A 20,061-nucleotide genomic window follows, 5' to 3' on the forward strand; every position below is an offset into this window, starting at 1 on the left:
CAAACCTGTTCTCTTAGGAATCGTGGTGACAGACTAAGGATGTTTGGCTCAGTTGCTCATGCTCTCCTTTGTTCAGAAAATATACAAAGAATGCAGAAAGGGATATTTTCAATATATTTTTAACCATAGTGATTCTTGTATAGTATAGTATAGTATAGTATTCTTGTATATGTGCTGCAATGATTAATAGGCAGAAGCAGACAAAGGTTAAGATGAGTGTCAAAACTGTGAATAAAACAATGAGGTTCACCATCTTGTTGAGACAGCTTATATATGCATACATATACAGTATTATAACAATGTAACATACTCCTACGATGCAAACCCTAACCTACATGTCTAGGGTGTGAATGTATTGTCAGCTAAGAAATCCCCCTTTGGATGATCGAACCCCTTTACCTGGTGGGTAAGAATGTAGGACCCCGACTTGGTTACGAACTGGACACTCCTCCTGGAGATGACAGTCAAGTGCTTAGGCGAAAGCTTCAACATGCACGTACCCTTCACAGTCAGCAAAAGTGTCTCCTCCGATTGTATTCAGAAACAAAAGGTTATATATAGAAAAGGGCATCCTTGCCTTGGGCCGTGATTGTGATCAAGCTGCCTATTGTTTGTTTTCCACAGATATCTGCGCCACCATAACGTAATAATACACATATTTGTATCAAGCATGTGAAGATCTTGCAAATAATGGCAAGGCCATATGATAGTGTTCTCATAAAGTTATAGCAAGGTTGGTGTTTCTTAGAACCTTACCCAAGCATAGTAAATGCAAATGTGTGTCAAAGGTCGATGTGACAAAGGAAAGGCAACTTTAGGAAAGAGCCATGTACACGTAAATTGGCATTATTTCCTACCAGGCCTAACTCTGGCACATGACACCAGTCCTCAGGAAAGGTGGTCATGGCAATTGAGTTGTTGGACAAGGTGGTGAATACGTGGTTGATTCGGACATTTTCTAGGTTGAGGATGTGGTGGCGGCATGGGTCATTTGAGGCCACGTTCATGATGGAGGCAGTGTTCGGTTAGTCAGATGTCTATGGTAGTAGTGGGATCATGTTGCTTGAGGAAGTCGGTGGTCTTGGGCTGAGGTTTGAAGTTTCTGTAGATGTTGGTGATCTTGCCCTGAAAGAAGTTTGCGAGGTTTTCACAAAGTTCCTGTGAGGGGGAAATGTTGTTTGTTGCAGCTGAGGGGTTGGAGAATTCTTTGACAATGTTGAAGAGTTCTTTGCTGTTAATGAAGCATGATTCGATGCATGAGGCTGAAGCCTGTTTCTTTGATTCTCTCAACTGTATGTGGTAGAGGTCGAGGGTTGTCTTCAAGGCGATCTTGCCGATCATGTACTTGCTGGCACACTACCTTGTTTCCAGTTGTTTTGAGTGTCGTTTAGCAGTTCTGAGGTCTTCAGTGTACCAGCTAGACTGCTTGGTGGAGCTTCTGTGGGTGTTGTTGCCGATGGGAGCTACTCTGTTGCACAGTTGCTGATCAAGCTGTTAAAGTTTCTTACAATCTGGTCTAGGTTGTTGGTACAGATGGGGTAGGAGATGTTGAGGGCATTTATCCATGTGTCCTTTGAGTCTTCGGTCCAGTTGTGGTGGGGGGTTTAGAGCAAACTGGGGGCAGAGGTCCGTGAGTTGGTAATGTAGTAGTTGACGAAGGAGGCATCAGTCCAGGTGAGTCACATGGTTTGGCTGTACCTGATGCATTCGCTGGAGGTGATGGTTGGGTCTAGCATTGGGCCTGTGGTGTGTGTGGGCACGTGGATGAGTTGGATGAGTCCGATTTTCTTCATGATGTTGAGGAGGTTAAGTACTGATGTCATTGTGGTCGTCGAGATGGAATTTGAGTTCGCCGAGGTAAATCTAGTTGTTGGAGTCTAGGGCAATGGAGGGGGGGCGATGAAGTCAGCAATGAAGTTGCAGAAGGCTGGTTGTGGCCCTGGACGATGGTATGTGAGGGTGCCCCTGATGGGGATTTTGCTATCTGTTTGAAGCCGGATGTTGAAGTGTTCCATGACTAGGGGGATGTTGTCATTTATGGTGGTGCTTGGATGTATTCTTTGTGTACTATGGGGATTCCTCCGCCAGGCTTGTTGATGCGGTCACGATGGGTGATCTTGTATCCTTCGGGTATAACAGCGGTAATGTCACACCACTTGCTATGGATTGAATGGTGGGATGCACCGTTAAAAATTATACATTGTATGTGAAAAAAACAACACTGTTCCACTCTTAAAATTCGGAAAAAAGTTAAAGGCAATTTCTTTAATATTTACCATATCACCCTCTTATGAGACTCTCTAATGGTCTGTGGCCTTCAAACTATCAAAGAGAGAAGCCTCTCATTATCCCTTTCCTTCCGTTGAATAGTTCACAGACTCTCTTTAAGGACAACCATTTATGCATTTCATGCTTGCGAGTCACCACCTAAATGCCCCTCCAAGGACTTTGGAATTAAAGGAGTGGTCCTTTACCGTTCCCATCTCTCCCAGCCCCTTACCCCTGCAGGTGCGGGTTCTGCTATTTCCTAATCTGTGTTGACTTTTGTGAGACACCGGGTATTGATGACATGAATGGTCTTCTTATTTCGTAGCTATCACCATCCCACATACTGAGGCATTGAAGAAACAAGGGCATATAATCTCCACAGGAACATCAATTAAATAAGATAATAATGCACATTCTACCCTATCACTGTGCCCTCACCTTCTGACTAATGCTAACCAGAAGCCCTGAACCTAACCATGTTATGAACCTCAAGCCTAAGGCCAATCCTAGACCTGAGTCTGAGACCAATGATAACCCTAACTGTAACCCAACTGCAGTGCCATGGCCTTATGACTGAAGCTAACTCTATGCCCTAAACCTAAGCATAATATAAACCTCATGCCTAAGGCCATCTTCAGACCTGAGTCTAATACTAAATCTACACTTGAAACTATCTGTGTGCCATGACCTTATGACTTTCACTAACCATGAGCTCTGGACCTAGCATAATACAAAACTCAGCCTAAGGCCAATCCTAGACCTGAGTCTGAGACCAATGATAACCCTAACTGTAACCCTATGACTGTGCCATGACCTTATGACTAACGCTAACCCTGAGCCCTGAACCTAGCATAATACAAAACTCAGCCTAAGGCAAACCCTAGACCTGAGCCTAACACTAATGCAAACACTAAATGTAACAATGTGTCCGTGGCCTGAACTTATGACTAAAATGTACACGAATCCCTATACCTAAGCATAATATTACCCTCAAGCATGAGAACAACCCGACTTGAGCCTAAATTAAACTCTATCCCTGTGCTATGCCCTTATAGCTAAAGCTAATCGCAAGCCTTGAACAAAAATCTAACCCAAAACGTAGGCCTAAACTCCACACTAGACCTGAGCCTACAACTAATGTTAAGCTTAAAATTATTACTAGCCCTTGAACTTACCTTCAAAATGACTGTAAATCAAAAACCTAAACATAAGGTTAATCTTCTCTGTAGGTTCTGTCCTCTCTCTTTACATTAATATTTACACTTTGCTCCTCCTGCAGTGACAGCACGCTACCTTACTTTAATAGTGTCTTGCTGATTCTCCTGCAGCTTCCCTGCTCACTTCTTTCATTAACCCATTTGGTGCTCAGGACTGCCCCCGGCCTTCATGCATCACGGTGGGCATGTGCTAATGACGGCCGGGGGCGTCCGAATCCCGCCCACTCGTTAATTCTCCTGCACAGCGGGAGAATTAACACCACGCTAAGGGGTTAATATTCACAATTGGCTTCTTCTGCAGGTTCCATTTTGTACCTCCTGAAGGTTGTGTGCCCTCTCTTCTATTCATAGTTTATTTGTGCTCCCCCTGCAGGTGCCACGCTTCATCTTCTATTAATAGTGGCATATTTTTAAGAAAGTCACGCAGTGCAGCAAGTCACCTTGCTGTGCTACGTGACAGGAACAGGGCAGGAATATGCTGTAATTAAAAGAATACAGCACATTACAGCCTTTGTCCCTGGGTTGGTGCTGTTTTGGCTGCCTAGCACCAAGGCAGCCACCATTGCACCATGGTACAAGGGTACCTGTTTTGCCTTCAGCATTGTTTTTGTGCAGGAAAGAGAACCTTCCAGCACAAAAACAATCCCCTGAGGTATACTCCTCCGCAGCACACATAGAAAGAGGAAGGAGCAAGGAGAAATAAAGATATATCTCCTTGTTAAGCTTCCTCTGAGAAGGCTTATCTTTCTCTCAGTAGGTTGCTTCCTACACCCCACAGCAATGCCTGGTAGCTGTTGCTCCCTAACTCTTCCATATCCTGAGTAACCACAGGCAGACAACTCCCCTCCGCCAGCTAAGTGTGCAGAGATTTGCCTTCTCTGCGTACCACGAAGGCAAATCTCTGCACACTCCACAGGGGAGCGGAGTTGGTCAGCCCCCGCATCCACCCCCCATCACCAAGTAATTAAACATTAATTAAAAATACATTTAAAACCACTTGCCTGTACTGAGGCATCCCCTGGCTGCCCTCCTTCTCTTCCTTGCCGTCTCGCTAATCCGTCAGAGAACTTGCGCTGTGTTGCATTACTCTGTATTTGATTTGGCCTTGCATGGCTTCATAAATTGTGTTTTGGGCTTGCATCTCACATGCACCGCCTTGCATGGTGCAAGGGTCATCCAACCTCACTCATAAACATGCCCCTTAATTTTTGTTCCACATACAGGTTCTCCGCTGTGTTCCATTGCCAGTTTATTTTTGCTCTTCCTGCAGGTTCTGTGTGCTGTCTTCCATTAGTTAATTTTCGCTTCCCCAGCAGGTTCGACGCTCTGTCTTCCAATAATAGTTTCTTTTTGCTCCTCCCACAGGTATTGCGCTCTGTCTTCCATTATTAGTGTCTTTTTGCTCCTCCTGGAGTTTCTACGCTATGTGTTCTATTTGCTCCTCGTACAGGTTCCAAGCACCGTCTTCCTTTAGTAGATTCTTTTTGCTCCTCCCACAGGTTCCTCAATCTGACTTCTATTAATAGTTTATTTTTTCTCTTCCTGCTTGTTCCACACTTTGCCTTCCATTAATAGTCTATTTTTGCTCCTCCCACAAGTTCCGCATCCTATCTTCCATTAATAGCTCTTTGTGCTCCCCTCGCAGGTTCCGCCCTCCATATGCAGTGAGAGTTGCCGTCCTGGGTACAGAAGGGCCACCAGAGAAGGGGAGCCCGTGTGCTGCTTTGACTGTATTCCCTGTTCACAAGGAGAGGTCAGCAATGACACAGGTAAGGGCTGCTGCTGGAAATTTCTTCAGATGTCTAATATCCAATTTCAAGAAGGACACACGCATGTAAAATACCTTATAAGCTATAATATATAACAAAAATAACTCCCTTTGGGTTAAACTCAATTGAACACTCTCAAACCTAGACATTCAATGTCAGCCAAATGTGATATAGTAACCTAAACCCCGGTCTCACTTATAGTAAGTATCACAAAACAAAGTATATTATAAAAAAAAGATTTGTTAAAATGGATGACAATAGTGATTTTCTTAACCAATTAGAGAACAAACAATAAATATAAGTGTATTGTCGTATGTCTTTTCGCTCTCTTTTTCTTTTGTATTCCTTCATCTTTCACCTAGGAATTATTACTGTTACAATGTTGTAAGAAACCTATTGATGATTTATTTAAAAGTGGTTGAGTCATTGTAAGGGGGATGTGTTATTTCTTCTCTTTATTATGTTCTCCCCACAAATATGCCGGTTACTAAAGAAGCCTCTTGAATATCACATTTTCTGATATGTTTTGCTCTCTTTTATACATGGTGTTTTTTAGGTGAAACCTAGCGGCAGCATTCATTCACTGCTCGCTCTGCGAGACTGCTGTAGTAGTGTATGGGAGAGAACCCAGTGCCGATATTTTTTATTGACTTGTGTCATTGTCTTTCGTAAATTCTGCAGTCGGATTCGTTAATAGTCTTGTTAGTTCCTTCTTAGTACAGCCTTGTCTTCATTTGTAACCTCCCATGGCTACTGGGCCCTTTACTTCGTTTGGTACATGGGATCTGTTAGTTAGTCTGTAAGCACTATTTACTTTATTGAGTTTCTCTTACTGCAGGTCGGACATATGCAGCTTCAGCTGAAACCGCTTGTGTTTTTTAAGAAACACGGCCGCCCCATAACACGGGCACCTGCTTTAAATCACTTTAACCCAGCATTATCTTGTGTCTCTTTCAACCCCACAAGTAAAATGGGTTTGGAAATGATTAGAAAAGTAATTCATGTGAATTCCAGGTAGCACATAATCCTGTGCTAATGGGCTGAAGCTGACAACAGCACATCTGTGTTACATGTCATCTGTACTAAAGCCAACTGACAGGTTGTTTTGAAAAGCCGGTTTATTAACAACAACCCCACCACTACCAATACCACCACCACCAATACCACCACCACCAATACCACCACCACCAATACCACCACCACCACCAATACCACCATCGCCACCACCAATACCATCACCACCAATACCAATACCACTACAACCATCACAATACCTCCACCACCAATACCACCAATGCATTCACCACCACCAATACCACCACCACCAATACCATCACCACCAATAACACCACCACCACCAATACCATCACCACCACCAATACCACTGCCAGTAATAATACCACAACCAATACCCCCACCACTAATACCACCACCCCCACCAATACCACCAATACAACCACCACCTCCAATCACACCACCACCAATACCACCACCACCTCCATCTCCACCAATACCACCCCCACCACCACCAACCCCACCAATGCCTCCACCACCAATACCAATACCACCACCACCAATACCAATACCACCACCGCAAATACCAATACCACCAATACCAATACCACCACCAACACCACCACCGATGCCACAACCACCACCAGCAATACCTGCACCACCAAAATCTGCACCACCAATACCACCACCACCACCAATACCACCAACAATACCAATACCAATACCAATGCCACCACCACCAATACCACCAAGACCACCACCAATACTAATACCACCCCCACCAATACCACCACCACAACCAATATCACCACCACCAACACCACGGCCACCAATACCACCACCACCACCAATACCGCCACCACCAATACCACCACCACCAATACCACCACCTTCACCACCAATACCACCACCAATACCACCACCAATACCACCACCATCACCACCACCACCAATACCACCACCCCACCAATACTACTACCACCAATACCACCAACAATACCAATACCACCACCACAACCAACGCTACCATCACAAATACAACCAAAACCAATACCACCACCACTAATTCCACCACCAATACCACCACCACCTATACCACCACCAATACTACCACCACTACCACCACCACCAACATCACCACCACCTATAGCATCAATACCACCATCACCAATACCACCACCACCAATACCACCATCACCACCAAAGCAACCACCATCACCCCCAATACCACCACCAATACCACCATCACCACCACCAATACAATCACCACCAATACCACTACCACCATCACCAATACCACCACCACCACAAATACCACCAATGCATCCACCACCACCAATACCACAACCACCAATACCATCACCACCAATAACACCACCACCACCAATACCACCACCACCAATAGGACCACCACCAATCCCATCACCACCAACAATACCAATACCACCGCCAATACTAATACCACCACAAATACCACCACCACCAATACCACCACCCACAACAATACCACCAATACAACCATCACCGCCAATCGCATCACCACCAATACCACCACCTCCACGAATACCACCACCACCACCAACCCCACCAATGCCACCAACACCACAATACCACCACCAATACCACCACTGCAAATACCAGTACCACCAATACCATCACCACCAACACTACCGATGCCACAACCACCACCAGCAATACCCGCTCCAGCACTACCCGCACCACGAATACCACCACCACCAATACCACCACCAATACCAATGCCACCACCACCAATACCACCACCACAGCCAATACCACCACCACCAATACCACCAACACCACATCCACCAATACCACCACCAATACCCTCACCACCAATACCACCACCACCAATACAACCACCACCACCAATACAAACACCACCACCAATACCACCACCTTCAGCACCAATACAACCACCAATACCATCACCAATACCACCACCAATACCACCACCATCACCACCACCACCGCCAGTACCACAACCACCAACACCACCACCCCACCAATACTACCACCACCAATACCACCAACAAAAATACCAATACCACACCAATACCAATACCACCACCAATACCACCACCACCAAAACCACCACCACCAATACAACCAAAACCAATACCACCAGCACTAATTCCACCACCAATATCCCCACCACCTATACCACCACCAATAATACCACCACTACCACCACCACCACAAACACCACCACCACCAATAGTATCAATACCACCATCACCAATACCACCACCAATACCACCATCACCACCAAAACAACCACCATCACCACCAATGCCACCACCACCACCACCAATACTATCTCCAATACCACCACCAATGACACCAGCACCATTACCACCACCACCATCACCACCACCAATACCACCACCACCAATACCACCACTCCACCAATACCATCAATACTACCACCACCAATACCACAGCCACCACCAATACCAATGCCAATATCACCACCAATAATACCACCACAGCCAATACCACCACCACCAAAACCAATAACACCACCACTAAAACCACCACCAATATCACCATTACCACCACAACTACCAAATCTCACCACCAATACCGCCACCACTACCACCACCGCCACCAATACCACCAATACCACCACCAAGACAATACCACCACCACCAATACCACCACCAATACCACTAATACCAATACCACCACTAATACCAATACCACCACCACCAATACCACCGCCACCAATACCAGTACCACCACCACCAATACCAATACCAATGCCTATACCACCACCAATACCACCACCACAGCCAATACCACCACTATATTGGTGGTATTGGTGACTATCATCACCAATACCACCAATGCCACCAACCCTGCCACTAATACCACTGCAATCACCAAAACCACCACCATCACCACCAATACCACTACCGATCCCACCAATACCACCAACAGCATCAATACAATCAATACCACCACCACCATCACCACCACCACCAATACCACCACCTCCACCAATGCCACTAATACTACCACCACCAATACCATGACCACCACCAATACCACCCCCAATGCCACCACCACCAATACCACCACCACCACTAATACCACCACCAATATCACCAATCGTACCATCACCATACCACCATCACCAATACCACCAATACTGCTACCAACACAATACCACTAATACCAATAGCCCCACTACCAATACTAATACCATCATCACTAATACCACCACCGCCAATATACCACCACCACCAATACCAATACCTCCACCAATACCACCACCACCACCACCAATACCAGCACCACGAATACCAGCACCACCAATACCACCACCACCAATACCAATACCTCCACCAATACCACCACCACCACCAATACCACCACCACCAATACCAGCACCACCAATACCAGCACCACCAATACAACCACCACCAATACCCATACCACCACCAATACCACCACCACCACCAATACAAATACCACCACCACCAATACCAATATCAACACCACCAATACCAATACCACCACCTCAGCGCCTCTCGCTCACTAGTAATAGGAGCACTGTCCGAGGCCGGAGCTGCAGCCGAGACCATCTTTTCCTCCCTCCATGCCTGACAAAAGCACAGCCTGCCATGCACCAGGAGGTGAAGCCAGGGCACTACTACAGCTGGAGTGTTTTTTATTAGGCCAAAGGTAGCAAGGACATTACGCAATGCCACACTGCACAAACAAATAATGGAGCGGGCAGGAAATAGCCCCCCGCCATCTCTTCCTACTTATCTGCAACAGTGTAATCATAAAGCAAAGGGTGTTGGAGGGCGTTGTTAGTGTTTATAGCTCAGTTTATATGTAACTCTCACTTCACACTTTGTGTCTGTGTAATTTACAACACTGAGACATCTTCTTCATGGCACTATTTATCACTACCTTGAAGACGTCACAGGCTGGCTCTTTCTCTAAAATGTACCACCACCACCTATACCACCACCAATACTACCACCACTACCACCAACATCACCAATAGTATCAATACCACCATCACCAATACCACCACCAATACCACCATCACCACCAAAACAACCACCATCACCACCAATACCTCCACCGCCACCACCAATACTATCACCAATACCAGCACCAATGATACCAGCACCAATACCACCACCACCAATACCACCACCACCAATACCACCACTCCACCAATACCATCAATACTACCACGACCAATACCACAGCCATCACCAATACCAATGCCAATACCACCACCAATACCACCACCACAGCCAATACCACCACCACCACAGCCAATACCACCACCACCAAAACCAATAACACCACCACTAAAACCACCACCAATATCACCAATACCACCACAACTACCAAATCTCACCAACAATACCGCCACCACTACCACCACCACCAATACCACCACCACCATACCACCACCACCAATACCACCAATATCACCACCAACACAATACCACCACCACCAATACCATCACCATTACCACCACCACCAATACCACTAATACCAATACCACCACTAATACCAATACCACCACCACCAATACCAGTACCACCACCACCAATACCAATACCAATGCCTATACCACCACCAATACCAACACCACAGCCAATACCACCACTATATTGGTGATATTGGTGACTATCATCACCAATACCACCAATGCCACCATCACTGCCACTAATACCACTGCAATCACCAATACCACCACCATCACCACCAATACCACTACCAATCCCACCAATACCACCACCAGCACCAATACAATCAATACCACCACCACCATCACCACCGCCAATACCACCACCTCCACCAATGCCACTAATACTACTACCACCAATACCATGACCACCACCAATACCACCCCCAATACCACCACCAATACCACCACCAATACCACCACCACAACTAATACCACCACTAATATCACCAATCTTACCACCACCATACCACCACCACCAATACCACCAATACTGCCACCAACACAATACCACCAATACCACTAATACCAATACCCCCACTACCAATACTAATACCAGCATCACTAATACCACCACCGCCAATATACCACCACCACCAATACCAATACCTCCACCAATACCACCACCACCACCAATACCACCACCACCAATACCAGCACCACCAATACCAGCACCGCCAATACAACCACCACCAATACCCATACCACCACCAATACCATCACAATACAAATACCACCGCCACCAATACCAACACCACCAATACCAATACCACCACCTCAGCGCCTCTCGCTCACTAGTAATAGGAGCACTGTATGAGGCCGGAGCTGCAGCCAAGACCATCTTTTCCTCCCTTCATGCCTGACAAAAGCACAGCCTGCCATGCACCAGGAGGTGAAGCCAGGGCACTACTACAGCTGGAGTGTTTTTTATTAGGCCAAAGGTAGCAAGGACATTACGCAATGCCACACTGCACAAACAAATAATTGAGAGGGCAGGAAATAGCCCCCCTCCTTCTCTTCCTACTTATCTGCAACAGTGTAATCATAAAGCAAAGGTTGTTGGAGGGCTTTGGTAGTGTTTATAGCTCAGATTATATGTAACTCTCACTTCACGCTTTGTGTCTGTATAATTTACAACACTTAGACATCTTCTTCATGGCTCTATTTATCACTACTTTGAAGACGTCACAGGCTGACTCTTTCCCTAAAATTTACAATCTAACAAGTGGTAGAGAAAGCCCTTTTTTGCAATGCAATAGGTCTCGCATTTGCAGGAGTTTAAGCTATTAGCATTGTAAATGACAATGACTTTGATTTATGTTTTAAAAACCAAAACATAAATAAAAGCCATTGTCATTTACAATGGCAATAACTCACGTGAATGCGAGACCTAGTGAACTGCAAATGCTTGTTGTGAGTTGACGTGCTTTCGTATTGCTGATGACCGTCTCACTTCTCTTAGTCTGGGCTGGTTTTGGAACTGTACGAGTTTTTGAGAGAGAACGGGTTTGCGTTGAGAGAGAAGGAAGCAGTGGCGCTCTGAGCAGTGTGATCTTGCTGCTGAGATGGTTGTGCGGTAGGCACGCGGTGCAGAACAGGACAGGGGAACACAAACCCAATAGGAAAAAACAACCCCTGAGAACATGTAGGGAGGCCTACACCAAAGGGAAATAGAACAAATCCTGTGCACACGCAAATGAAGAGGCCTATTAGGATGGCGGACGGAAACGTGTTCCGTCCTCCATGGTTGCGGCAAAAATACTCCCGACCGCACCGCGGATAATCCGCGGTTGAGATTATGATATTACTGTCAACAAACACCGACCGCGGCGGACGGATCACATGAAACACCGTCCGCGGCGGACGGATCACACCAAAGACCGCCGTAAGCGGATGGTACCACTGAAACACCCTCCGCCGCGGACGAATTGACCGCAGAAACAGGCCCAACTGCCGCAATACCTGTGGAGGTTCCGGCCGCACGATTAGGATAACCCCGCCATCTCAACGGAACTCACCACCTTCCTCGACCGCCGCGGAAACAATGCTTCGACAAGCGGAGCATGACTGCGGAAGGACCAAACGAACATCATCCCTGCCGTCAAACCGATTCCAAAATGGCGGACGGAAGTAAATAGAAAACACACTAAACAGGACACACACACACCTGAAACACCCACCCCCAATACCTACACGCCCCAATGACACCCCCCCAGCACAAATAAAAGCACCCAAGTCACCACACCCACAGAACACCTGACTGCCAACAACCATTGGGACCCAACAACTACACACATTATAAAAAGAATCCCTCCCATTACCACAATCCTTTGCATCACAGCATAGCTGCAAGAAAGAGGCAGAATAGCACCAACAGCAGACACACACAAACACACATACAACCTGCACCCCAACACACCCACCACACAAACCCCCACAACACCATCCCTACATACCACACGCCTGCACACCCCACCCCCCCCCCACACCAACACCTTGCAAATCACGCACCATGGCACCCAGGAAAAACCCCAAGTTCACAGACAGTGAGTTGATGGTCATGGTGGATGAAATCATCCGTGTTGAACCCCATCTGTTCGGTACCCTAGTCCAGCAGACCACCTTGGCAACCAAACCAACATGTGGGACAGGATAGTGACCAGAGTGAATGCGTCAGGGACCGTGCCACGCACCAAACATGAGATCCAGAGGTGGTGGCACGACCTCAAGGCAAGGGTGAAAGGCATCAGGGCCAACAACCACCTGCGGGCACAACACACTGGCGGCGGCACTCCCCCGGAGCCTATACCATTTGCCGAATGGGAGGAGAAGGTGCTGGGCATACTGCACCCTGAGAGCCTGGAAGGAATATAAGAGGGACTTGAGGCTGGTAAGTACAAACCAATGACCACTATCACACTGTCATGGTCTGCCTTGCACAACTGCCAAGACACATCTTCCAGGCTCCAATCGATGCATGTGGACCACACAGTCACCCAAATGTTAAGTCCTGGCCTCAAATGCACCCACCATGAACAACCACAAATGTTGCCTCCTACGTTCACAGGCTTGCATGTTGTCAAAGCAGCCAACACCACAACTCCCAACAGGCCCCCATGTCTACAGGGAGGGTGGTGGTCGGTGGGGGGGTGAGAGACCAGCACTACAACTCCCAACAGGCCCCCATGTCTACAGGCAGGGTGGTGGTGGGTGGGGGGGTGAGAGACCAGCACTACAACTCCCAACAGGCCCCCATGTCTACAGGGAGGGTGGTGGTGGGTGGGGGGAGGTGAGAGACCAGCACTTCAACTCCAAACAGGCCCCCATGTCTACAGGGAGGGTGGTGGTGGGTGGGGGGGTGTGAGAGACCGGCACTACAACTCCCAAAAGGCCCCCATGTCTACAGGGAGGGTGGTGGTGGGTGGGGGGGTGAGAGACCAGCACTACAACTCCCAACAGGCCCCCATGTCCACAGGGACGGTGGGGGTGGGTGGGGGGTGAGAGACCAGCAACACAACTCCCAACAGGTCCCCATGTCTACAGGGAGGGTGTTGGTGGGTGGGGGGGGTGAGAGACCATCACTACAACTCCCAACAGGCCCCCATGTCTACAGGGAGGGTGGTGGTGGATGGGGGGTGAGAGACCACCACTACAACTCCCAACAGGCCCCCATTTCTACAGGGAGGGTGGTGGTGGGTGGGGGTGAGAGACCAGCACTACAACTCCCAACATGCCCCCATGTCTACAGGGAGGGTGGTGGTGGGTGGGGGGGTGAGAGACCAGCACTACAACTCCCAACAGGCCCCCATGTCTCATCCCAGAGCAAGATAGAGTCCGCCCACCATTTGAAGACCAGTGCATCTCCTCCTTCAAACCTACAGGTAGGTAGCCATCTTCACAGGGGCACCATCCAATAGCAGGACCGGACCACACATATCCAAGTATTGTCTCCCCACCTCCACACCACCATAATGCCCAGTACTGTCTACCACACCAACATGATGACACCAACAACCATGTCCTGATTCCATAGTCATTTGTAATGTAACAACCAAAAACGTGTCATGTCCACAGGATTGATTCTGAAATTCTTGTCCCTCAGGTGATCGCAACTTGACAGGCGAAACCAGCAACCGCCAGCACCCCTCACATCCAGGACTCTCTGGTGAAGATCCCATGGACACCTCGGGTGCAGAGGACAATGCTGGCCCAAGCACACTCCCAGGGCCATCAGGCTCCCAGGACATCCCTGCCTCCACCACCTTGACAAGTGTCACAACACCAATACCTGCCATTGGGAGCTATGCAGCTACCACCAGCTGCCACCACCACCACCACCACCACTCCTGCCTGTGCCACCCTGCCTGACCCATCGTGATGGGCCATCGACATCTCAGGCTAGCAGGGAGAGTGGACGGGGGAGGACACAGGTGAGGCCAGAGCTCACAAACAGGAGTGCAGGTGCTAGGCGAGGTCGGGAACAAGACCCACCCCATCCTGGGGCCGAGACCCTGGATGCCATCGCCAGAGTCATTGCCTCCTATGAGCGGTCGCAGGCACAGGCGGATCGGGCACACCCAGACTCGCTACAGAAGTGGCAGCTGTTGCGGTCCATGGACACCCGCATGGGCCAAATTGTTGACCTCATGGGCCAGCAAACATCTCTTTGGAGGGAGTGGTTATCCCGCGCCACACCACCTCCTCCTCCCCCAAGTGCCCAGCGGGACAGGGCACCAACACCACCGCCACCATCACCTGAGGACACTGACAGGGAGCCCGTCCCTGAACAACCTGCCCCCACAGCTGGCTCCGCTCCGGCTCCAAGACGGAGGGGTCGTCCAAGACTGGATCCAGCTGAGAGCAGTGGCAATGCACCATCCACCCGCTCGAAGAGAGGCCGCCACTGACTTCACCCTTCCCTGAGCTTGCCATTCACTATGCGAACTATCTTGCCCCACAATTCCAAGCATTGGCACACGTCTGTTGGACTAGGTGTACATCACACAATGTGGTGTCCACACGGTGTTTTCATCTGCCATGACCTTCAACTCTCACTTCCCCCAACACCTATTTGTAAATATGCACTAACAGTAATCCACACCCTGTAAATAAACACCACGTAAACACTCAATGCTGTGTGACCTCCATGTTTTAAACACAGGTTTGTCTTAGTAGTTGTCATTACCAGGTGCAGGGATCAATGTTCTTGAGAATCATGCCTCTGTGGGAGTGACCTAGGGATAATGAGAGAACAACAAGCACAGGTCAGGAAACAGAATCACACCTATCACACCACACCGTACTGCAACATCCCACAAACCACACTCATCACTAATTAAGTGGATCACAGGACACACATCAGAGAGCATTGCATGTACACCATCTCACACACCCATTTGCCAACAGGACATACCAGAACAGGCAGCATTCACACACCACATCCACACATCACCAGCAAACATACATCACGCATTGATCAGCAGCACAAGAGGTAGTTACTCACATTCAAGGAAAGTAGCGAGCAATGAGCTGACGCCTCTGGTCCACACCTTCTTCCTCCCCACTATCCTCATCACTGGACATGGGTGGGATGGGAGGCGGAGCAACCTGTTGGTCTGCAGGGTCCATGATCAGTTCAATATTATTGCATAAGGCCAGGTTGTGGAGCATGCAGCAGGCAATCACTATTTTGCATACTTTGCCTGGTGAGTATGGCAGGGCCCCTCCGGTTTTATCCAGGCAGCGAAACTTAGACTTCAGCAGTCCAAATGTACGTTCCACCACACGACGTGTCCTCCCATGGGCCTCATTATAACGCATTTCACCAGGGGTAGTAGGATTCCGTAGGGGGCTTAGCAGCCACGGGCGGTTTGGGTACGCAGAGTCGCCTAGGTGGGGGGATGACAGACACATACATCATTACCAGGATTGTTGGGAACAGCATGGCACACATACAGCACAGTAGTCATCACAGCACACTCACCTACAAGCCACGCACGTTCTTGACGCAGATTAGCCAAAAGTTGGGGCACAATGCTGCTCCGCAAGATGTGGGAGTCATGTGCGGACCCGGGAAATCTGGCACACACATGGGAGATGATGTTGTCAGCCAGGTGCACCACTTGCACGTTGATAGAATGGTAGTGCTTCCGATTGCGGTAGTCGGGTTCACGTGCCTGGGGTGGAATCAGACCAATATGTGTGCCATCAATGGAACCCACTACGTGTGGGATCTGGCCCAGGGCACAGAAGTCACCTTTCACTGCAGCCAGCTCTCCCTGACGTGGGAAATGGATGTAATCATCATTGTAATGCATCATGGCATCCAGCACATGCCGCAGTACCATGCTGAACATGGATTGGGACACCCCCCCGGCATGACCAACTGTGTACTGGAAAGTGCCTGTTGCGAAGAAGTGAAGTGCCGCCATCACCTTTGCTGTGGGTGTAATAGCTCCTGGATATGGCCTGCGTGGCTGCAATCTCCGTCGGTCAAGCCGGAATTTGCGGATCACCTCCTCGTCAACCATGTCCTCCAGCAGTGTATGGTCGATGCACATTTGGAGCCCTCCTGTGTGGGGGTAGATGGGAGCAGATGTCAATTGACCAACACCGCACAGCTGTGCCACACTATCACATCTTGACCAACACAATACAAATAATACATGTTGCGGACACTGATTGTATGTGTGACGTGACAGAAATATAAGGCACTACAGCTAACTACACACACAATGTTCACCCACAAACAACATCCTGTGTGCAAACATGTCCAATGTAACGTGCACACATGTTGAAAGAACAGCCAACATCACATGACTGAGGGCCCAAGTGTGGACAAGCGTCTCCACAGACACACATGGGCGTGCACACACAACACGAACATGGAACACACCCTCCTTGTCTTCATGCACCCATGACCCCACCTACAATGCTGGGCATCCTCACATGACATGCATGGGCATACAACAGGCGACACACATACACATACACAGAATGCATGTATACCCCCATCATTGCTACTTGCACACACAAACCACACACTCACAACAGCTTCTGAATGTGGGTACACAGCCGTGATGTACTGTGTAGATGTGTTCAAATAGAAACGTCTGACCTCAAAACCAAGACGTCAACACATAGCCATGCACATCTGACGCAACTTGGGTTCACATCACTGGCCTGTGTTAACCACTGGCAAGGTCAATAGTATGACCACACATGCAACTAATGGACATAAATGACACACGTGGACATGGGCCATTGACATGACATAATGATTCTTGATGCATTCCGGACATGTCCTGACACACATGTACAACTATGAACATTACATGTGTGCGGAGACATGCAGTGTTTGTACACACGCCATCCGGGTACGCCTTCCCCCATCACAGAAGCTGATCCTTGATCCTGCAATTGTGCATAACATTTGCTGCATGGTCAAGCACCATCACCGTCACACCCCGCCTATTGCATGTGCGCACTACCGCGACGGTGCATCTTTTGAAAATCATCACTCACTGGCATCGCAATGGCGGAGCACGCATTCCGTGGGGGCGGGGCAGGCTAACACATACATTTGAATGTGCAAGTTGAAATGGCAGTTGGTATCCCCCCTTTCAGTCACATAGCAGCACCCACCGCAGGCCGCCGGGTTTGGGCGGTCACCCACCGCCGGGTGCTCTCGGTGGGTGACCGCCCTGTAAATTGATGTCACCCTGGCATGGATGGCCCTGTCTGGTCACCCACCGCCGGCCCTGGCTGGTCACCCACTGCCAGCACCCGGCAGTGGGTGACCACCCTGTAAATTGATGTCACCCTGGCATGGATGGCCCTGGCCGGTCACCCTCTGCCGGGTGCGGGCGGTCACCCACTGCCGGCCCTGGCCGGTCACCCACCGCCGGGTGCGGGCGGTGGGTGACCGCCCTGTGTATTGATGTCACCCTGACATGGATGGCCCTGGCCGGTCACCCACCGCCGGCCCTGGCCGGTCACCCTCTGCCGGGTGCGGGCGGTCACCCACTGCCGGCCCTGGCCGGTCACCCACCGCCGGGTGCGGGCGGTGGGTGACCGCCCTGTGTATTGATGTCACCCTGACATGGATGGCCCTGGCCGGTCACCCACCGCCGGCCCTGGCCGGTCACCCACCACCAGGTGCGGGCGGTCACCCACCGCCGGACATGGCCGGTCACCCACCGCTGGGTGCGGGTGGTCACCCACTGCCGGCCATGGCTGGTCACCCACCGCTGGGTACGGGCGGTCACCCACCGCCGGGAGCTGGCGGTGGGTGACCGTCCAGGGCCATCCATGCCAGGGTGACATCAATACACAGGGCGGTCACCCACCGCCCGCACCCGGCGGTGAGTGAGTGGCCAGGGCCATCCATGCCAGGGTGACATCAATACACAGGGCGGTCACCCACCACCAGCACCCGGCGGTAGGTGAGCGGCCAGGGCCGCCGGTGGGTGACCGCCCGCACCCGGCGGTGGGTGAGCAGCCAGGGCCGTCGGTGGGTGACCGGCCAGGGCCATCCATGCCAGGGTGACATCAATTTACAGGGCAGTCACCCACCGCCCGCACCCGACGGTGGGTGACCGGCCAGGGCCGGCGGTGTGTGACTGCCCGCACCCAGCGGTGGGTGACCGGCCAGGGCCGGCAGTGGGTGACCAGCCAGGGCCATCCATGCCAGGGTGACATCAATACACAGGGTGGTCACTGACCGCCAGCACCCGGCGGTGGGTGACCGGCCAGGGCCACCGGTGGGTGACCTCCCGAACTCGGCGGTCTGCGGTGGGTGCTGCAATGTGACTGTAAGGGGGGTACCAACTGCCATTTCCACTTGCACATTCAAATGTATGTGTTAGCCTGCCCCGCCCCCGCGGAATGCGTGCTCCGCCATTGCGGCGCCAATGAGCACCATCGCGGTAGCGCACACATGCGGTTGCCGGTGTGTGACCGTGACGGTCCTTGCACATGTAGCCAATGGAAACAAGTAACGCGGGGTGCGTAAGTGATTTCAAAAATAGCGGAAGCCGTGCACCGCCACAGCAGGGCCAGTCATTGGCTCATTTCGAATGAGGCAGCCCAGGAAAACCAATTGCTGCAGACGTGTGCCACTGATATCAGCTCAGTGCCCAATAAATGTGTGAATTTCAGCAGCACACATCCACTGCTTCCAGCCACTGCTGCCTGCACCCATCACCCCTACCCGCTGCTGCTGAGCTATACAACATCTGCTGCCTGCACCCATCACCTCTACCTGCTGCTGCT

At 50.0% G+C, this 20,061-nt stretch overlaps 1 protein-coding gene across 1 annotated transcript in view; it reads left to right on the forward strand.

The window, feature by feature from the left end:
- LOC144774084 (vomeronasal type-2 receptor 26-like) overlaps nt 1-20,061 on the forward strand; it is a 60,006-nt gene that overhangs the window by 33,758 nt on the left and 6,187 nt on the right. Inside the window, exon 6 of the mRNA XM_078659111.1 lies at nt 5,131-5,254. Coding sequence (XP_078515237.1) covers nt 5,131-5,254 — 124 coding nt within the window. The remainder of the gene's footprint in view (nt 1-5,130; nt 5,255-20,061) is intronic.

The sequence above is a fragment of the Lissotriton helveticus genome, chromosome 8 (genome assembly GCF_964261635.1).
Source record: "Lissotriton helveticus chromosome 8, aLisHel1.1, whole genome shotgun sequence".
In the NCBI taxonomy this organism is placed as follows: Eukaryota; Metazoa; Chordata; class Amphibia; order Caudata; family Salamandridae; genus Lissotriton; species Lissotriton helveticus.